General features: G+C 33.7%; 2 protein-coding genes across 2 annotated transcripts in view; both read left to right on the top strand.

Moving 5' to 3' along the window:
- The window catches only part of LOC122568010 (bromodomain-containing protein 7-like), a gene marked incomplete in the record, with an annotated part of 14,242 nt that overhangs the window by 5,168 nt on the left and 1,374 nt on the right, over positions 1-7,700 (top strand).
- Positions 6,497-7,694, top strand: LOC122568021 (bromodomain-containing protein 7-like). Its single transcript, XM_043727303.1, has one exon. The coding sequence runs from the start codon at positions 6,637-6,639 to the stop codon at positions 7,501-7,503; it is 867 nt and encodes a 288-aa protein (XP_043583238.1). The 5' UTR covers positions 6,497-6,636; the 3' UTR covers positions 7,504-7,694.

Here is a 7,700-nt window from a genome sequence, read left to right as displayed (position 1 = left end):
TAACGTATAACGTTATGTAGCATTACGATATAACGTATAACGTTATGTAGCATTACGATATAACGTATAACGTTATGTAGCATTACGATATAACGTATAACGTTATGTAGCATTACGATATAACGTATAACGTTATGTAGCATTACGATATAACGTATAACGTTATGTAGCATTATGATATAACGTATAACGTTATGTATCATTACGATATAACGTATAACGCTATGTATCATTACGATATAACGTATAACGTTATGTAGCATTACGATATAACCTATAACGTTATGTAGTATTACAATATAACGTATGACGTTATGTAGCACTACGTTATAACGTATAACGTTATGTAGTAATAAGTTATGACGTATAACATTATATAGTATTACGATATAACGTATACCGTTATGTCATATTACGTTATAACGTACAACCTTATGTAGTATTACGATATAACGTATAACGTTATGTAGTATCACGATATAACGAATAACGTTATGTAGCATTACGATATAACGAATAACGTTATGTGGCATTACGATATAACGTATAACGATATGTAGCACTACGATATAACATATAACGTTATATAGCACTACGTTATAACGTATAACGTTATGTAGTAATACGTTATGATGTATAACATTATATAGTATTACGATATAACGTATACCGTTATGTAATATTACGTTATAACGTACAACCTTATGTAGTATTACGATATAACGTATAACGTTATGTAGTATCACGATATAACGAATAACGTTATGTAGCATTACGATATAACGAATAACGCTATGTAGCATTACGATATAACGTATAACGGTATGTAGCATTACGATATAACGTATAGCGTTATGTAATATTACGTTATAACGTATAACGTTATGTAGTATTACGATATAACGTATAACGTTATGTAGCATTACGATATAACGTATAACGATATGTAGCATTACGATAGAACGTATAACGTTATGTAGCATTACGATATAACGTATAACGATGTGTAGCATTACGATATAACGTATAACGTTACGTAGTATTACGATATAACGTTTAACGTTATGTAGCACTACGATTTAACGTATAACGTTATGTAGCATTATGATATAACGTATAACGTTATATATTAATACAATATAACGTATAACGTTATGTATCATTACGATATAACGTATAACGTTATGTAGTATTACGATATAACGTATAACGTTATGTAGCACTACGATTTAACGTATAACGTCGTGTAGCACTACGATTTAACGTATAACGTTATGTAGCATTATGATATAACGTATAACGTTATGTATCATTACGATATAAGGTATAACGTTATGTGGCATTACGATATAACGTATAACGTTATGTAGCAATACGATTTAACGTATAACGTTATGTAGCATTACGATATAACATATAACGTTATATAGCACTACGTTATAACGTATAACGTTATGTAGGAATACGTTATGACGTATAACATTATATAGTATTACGATATAACGTATACCGTTATGTAATGTTACGTTATAACGTATAATATTATGTAGTATTGCGATAAAAGGTATAACGTTATGTAATATTACTTCATAACGTATAACCTTATGTAGCATTACGATATAACGTATAACGTTATGTAGCATTATGATATAACGTATAACGTTATGTATCATTACGATATAACGTATAACGTCATGTAGCATTACGATATAACGTATATCGTTATGTAGTATTACGATATAACGTATAACGTTATGTAGCATTACGATATAACGTATAACGTTATGTATTATTACGATATAACGTATAACGTTATGTATCATTACGATATAACGTATAATGTCATGTAGCATTACGATAAAATGTATAACGTTATGCAGTATTACGATATAACGTTTAACGTTATGTAGCATTACGATATAACATATAACGTTATATAGCACTACGTTATAACGTATAACGTTATGTAGTAATACGTTATGACGTATAACATTATATAGTATTACGATATAACGTATACCGTTATGTAATATTACGTTATAACGTACAACATTATATAGTATTACGATATAACGTGTAACGTTATGTAGAATCACGATATAACGTATAACGTTATGTAGCATTACGATATAACGTATAGCGTTATGTAATATTACGTTATAATGTATAACGTTATGTAGTATTACGATATAACTTATAACGTTATGTAGCATTACGATATAACGAATAACGTTATGTAGCATTACGATATAACGTATAACGATATGTAGCATTACGATAGAACGTATAACGTTATGTAGTATTACGATATAACATATAACGTTATATAGCACTACGTTATAACGTATAACGTTATGTAGTAATACGTTATGACGTATAACATTATATAGTATTACGATATAACGTATAACGTTATGTAGTATCACGATATAACTTATAACGTTATGTAGCATTACGATATAACGAATAACGTTATGTAGCATTACGATATAACGTATAACGATATGTAGCATTACGATATAACGTATAGCGTTATGTAATATTACGTTATAACGTAAAACGTTATGTGGTATTACGTTATAACGTATAACGTTATGTAGTATTACGTTATAACGTATAACGTCATGTAGTATTACGTTATAACGTATGACGATATATAGTGTTACGTTATAACGTATAACATTATGTAATATTACGTTATAACGTATAACGTTATGTAGTATTACGTTATAACGTATAACGTTATGTAGTATTACGTTATAACGTATAACGTTATATAGTATTACGTTGCAGCATAGCGTTATATCGTATTACGTTATAACGTATAACGTTATATGGTAATACGTCATAACGTATAACGTTACGCAGTATTACGTTATAACGTACAACGTTATGTAGAGTTACGTTATAGCGTATAACGTTATATAGTATTACATTATAACGTATAACGTTTTATTGTAATACTGTATATAGATATACATATATAAGTGCCCTCTTTGGGACATATTGTCAAAAGCGCTGTAGATTGGCGTACCGCTTATAGCTTGTCGATTACTCGGTTTGAATGCATTAATTGAATTTCCAAATATCTATTGCATCCTTAACTCAAATATCGAAAAATGTTAAAATCATTGACAATGTACTTGTTTGGCGATAATAAAGCGTAAAATAAAGATGTTGAAAGAAATCAGAGGTCAGTGAAATATCGGGATTTTTCCGGTCCTTGTTCACTTAAGGTCGGCAAGCTTCTGTTCGGCGTATTCTGAACGAGTTCAAGAGATTTGTAGGGAGGCACAAAGATGAATTGGCTGGTCGATGCTCCTTAACGTTCGAGATACAGTGTAACGCATGGGAAGACTACACATCTGTGCTGTTGTGCGTGAATTTTTTTTCTGAGCCACCGAGAAACACATTTCTTTTTCTCTCTCTTTTGCGCCCGACGTTTTACCGAAGCAGCTGATCGTTTGCCCCTTTAATTAAATCGCGGCTGGGTTCGTCGACGCCGATGTAAGTTGCTGGATATTTCAATGAAAATTCGCCATAGTGTATGCTCATTTAGTGGGACAATCTTGTACGGTAAAGCGTGCCTGTGAATACGGTCGAGTGTCTTGTTCCTCGGTGTACGTTAAATGCTACTACTTCAAGTGTCTTTTGTAGGTGAGGAAGCGCCTTTCGCCTTTAAAGCTCCATACACAATGTTTCCCTGGATCGTCTGTGTATGTAGAAGTTATAGATGTCATGGAATCCTGTTCCGAGAGAAATAATTTTCTATCTATAAAACTTGTGATTTTGTTAGTGTGATTATTGAGAATGTCATCGTGTTTGCTTGTGAAATTCGATTTACTATAAAGCGACTGAACTTTTTTTGTTCCATTAGGTTCCATTACTTTCCCAGTTGCAGAGAATTAACGATGTAAGTCATCTTCTTAGATTCGATATCGAGTGCTTTTTCTTTTTAATTAAATGCAGTCATAAATATTATGGCGCAATTTTTTGATGTTTATTGTATGTATTTCGAAACAGGATAGAGTTGAGTTAAATACAATAAAATTAGAAATTAAGTGTACATTAATGTTAGTTCAAATCTAAAACTACAAATATAATTTATAATTGTTCACTCTACATATTTCAAAACATTCAGGTGCGCTGCCGTTGTTTAAATTTTTCATAATTAATTTGTTGATATAGAAAAAAATTTGATACCTGATCAGCGTTACAAAGAGAGTATCTTGGAAAGTGTGAAATCAAGTTTTCAATGTTTTAATGTAAGTGGAAAATGATAAATTTATATTCGACTGCATTCGTAATACGCGCTTCTTCGAACGATGCGTCGCCATGACAGGGCAGCCGGCGAATAAACGTTGGACCGGGGGAACGAAAGCATGCATCCACCATAACGGCTTGGAGTTCTGTGACGTGTTCAATGGCTGCCGCCGTATTGCTTATGCATGTAACAGAGCGCGGTACTCTCACAAACCGCGTTCTGTACTGGTTTACGACGTAGTGTTTATTATTTATCGTTAGAATATTCTATCAAGCTGTGAGTCAACGTGCAAATCATGGGCTCGAAGAAGCATAAAAAGCACAAGCGCGAAAGGCACGAAGGTGAGGATCAGGACTAAATCCGGTGTATCTCCATCGTTTTATCGTTTCTCATCACTTTTAATTATACCTTAACATCATAGGCATCATAGGTTGCCACATTATTATGTTTTTTCGCGTTTTAAACAGTACAAAATGCCGCATACTGTGTTCCTAGCAAAATACGAAACGCGCGTCGAATTGCAAAAGCGCTTCGATCATCGTTCCACTGCAATATTTGTTTTTACATTTGTTAATCGAATCATACTCGCGTCGACAGTTTGTTGCTACGTTATCAGATGTTTTCGTTGTATACAGTATTTTGGAGCTTTCTTTTTCGGCACATTGTAGATCGTAGCAACGAGTATTTTTGATTTTTTAAATATTTCGTTTTTTCTCGTTTTTAATGTTTCTGTATTTGTTATCACTTGTCGATTTTTATATTATTGGAATATTTCACTAAATGTAATTCTATACTGTTGACATTTGTGTCGATTACCTGAGGATTCAAATGAAAAGATCATCCATAAATATAAATGTGCTCAAGGTATGGAGATTGACACAGTACGAGGATCTTAATTGGTTGAAATTCTTGAACATTTTCATTGGAATCCTTTTTGTACTCATAGTTTAATGATGCACAGGAATGTTGACTACGTTTTTACCACGGACAAACTGAGAGTGAAGTTGGAGTAGAAGTAAGGTGGATTCAAAAGTATAAACGAAGGTTCCACAGCAACAGGTACGACATGGAAGTAAGTGACATATAACAACAGACATGGGCTGGTTGCACGACAGAAACTAGCTGTGCTTCCAAAATTACTCAGATGTCCCAAACCCTTTTAGTTCTTTTTTTGTCTATTAAAATTAGTTGAAGTGCAACAAGATCTATGATGAGACAAATTTGTTACAATTTTTTGCTATAAATATTTTGTGGGTATTCATCTGGGATACATGGGATATCTGTTGCACTTCAATCACTTAGTTCCCTGGCTGTTATGTATTGTGGCATCAGAAAGGCCATATGCTTTTGCTTTACCTCGTTACGGAGTATTTTCAATTTTAAAAGTTGCTCCTTCCTTGATTATTCCTGCAGATTCAGTTGGTTCATACAACAGTAATTATTTTATTGCATACTTCTCTATCAAGGTTTATTTAATTTAAGTCGAGCTACTTCCATCTCGCTTCCAGTTTGTTGAATGTGAAAACAAGGTCATTGTCCTGTTATAAAATCATCTTTATTACCATTATTATCAACATCTCCTTCTACCTTTCTGTTAATATCCTGTAGATTTTTATTAATTCAAAATTATACTTATTTTTTCATAACCCTGCAAGATTATTTAACGTAATATTCAGCACCATATTTTTACATTACAACACTATTATGCTGTTATTCTGCACTTCTGTATGATTTTCTGCAAGACATCTTTGTTGCATGCATTAGATATTATGTATAGCTTAATGTTTTGATGTCTTCATACATATTTAATATATATACATGTATTCTTAATTTCTTGCAAATAATTTGCCCTTTCTTTTTTAACAGAAGGGCAGTATACAAGCACGGATAAACCCCATACCTTACATTTTGAAGGTTGGGGGTAGCAGTGGAACACCTGAATACGGGAACGAATCCCCAAGCCAGACAACAATGTTGTCCCAACATTTGGGTGTCTACCAACAACAGTTGGGTCTCAACTGTCCTGTAACACAAGAATCTGAATATGATAGATACGTAGGGCATAAAAAGCTTAAAAAGAAAAAGAAAAAGAAGGATAAAAGACACAAGCATCATCACAAAGATAAAAAGAGGAGAAGAGAGGAATCCAGTCAAGAATCAGTGGGAGATGCCGATGAAAGTTTAGCAGAAATCCCTAAAAAGATTCCTAATCATCAATTGTTACCTCCAAGGCCACCATCTAGTGGGGAACACCGAGTTGGTGTTACTAGCCATATTAATTCTCTTTCTCCACATCGTAAACCTAGAACTTGTGTACTTAGAAAAATTGCTGAACATACACCTCTTCAACGACTATTGGAACATCTTCTTCAATGGAGAAACGTGACCCGCAGCAATTTTTTGCTTGGCCAGTCACAGATAGTATTGCACCTGGATACTCTCAGATCATTACTAATCCTATGGATTTCAGTACTATAAAGCAGAAAATAGACGATAATAGTTATCAAAACTTAAACGAGTTCGTAGACGATTTTAAACTATTGTGTGATAACGCTACTACTTATAACCACCCAGATACAATTTATTACAAGGCAGCAAAGAAATCATTGCATGTTGGCCTAAAAATGGTTACACCTGAAAAACTTCGTCAATTAAGACCTGTACTAACTTACATGCAGGATATCTCAAAAGAGGAGCTTGGATTTGAATTGGGTACAGAAGATCCTAATAATCCAGACATTCCCGTAACAGAGGAGCAAGTCGAACGGGAACAGGAGGAACGTAACGAAGAGGCAGAAGAACTTCGAAAAGAGAACCAAAGGAAAATGAGATTAGCAAATTTAGGTAAATTTGAAGCCATTCCGGATGATATGACGCCGGAGGAAATCTTAAAACAAGCCCGAGGAGCCGCGAAAGTAGCATCAGACAAGTTAACATTGAAAAGGTTGAATTCCAAGATGGGTTTCCTTAGACAAAAGAAAGACGGAACTACTAGTTTACAGATCATAGTGCCGGGAGACGGCGTGATTCCAGGAACTAATCAAAGACCAGTGTCATTAGTGCAGCTTATAGGTAAATTGAATCATGGTACAGGAGCGTTAGCAGGATTCCGAGAAGATAGGAGAAATATGTCTAAACCAGTTAAACCTTTATATTACGGTGCCTTTGGTTCTTATGCTCCAAGTTACGATTCCACGTTCGCTAATCTGACAAAGGAGGAAACAGACTTGGTGTATTAGACATATGGCGATGAGACTGCTGTACAATATGCAGAATCCATATTAGACTTTGCTAAAGACTGTGATTATACGTTAACTATGGTCGACGATCTGTTGGATATCCTGACAGGAGGAGATCATAGAAAGACTAAGAAGTTCCTTGAGGAAAAGCGAAGACTCAAAGAGGAAGAAGAAAAGATAAAGCATTTATTAGAGAA

Source organism: Bombus pyrosoma, linkage group LG5 (genome assembly GCF_014825855.1).
Source record: "Bombus pyrosoma isolate SC7728 linkage group LG5, ASM1482585v1, whole genome shotgun sequence".
Lineage (NCBI taxonomy): Eukaryota > Metazoa > Arthropoda > Insecta > Hymenoptera > Apidae > Bombus > Bombus pyrosoma.
This window is presented reverse-complemented; position numbering and strand designations above follow the sequence as displayed.

Bases quoted from the DNA above. Each gene is read 5' to 3' on its own strand.
- LOC122568021 (XM_043727303.1), top strand. From the start codon at position 6,637: ATGGAGAAACGTGACCCGCAGCAATTTTTTGCTTGGCCAGTCACAGAT.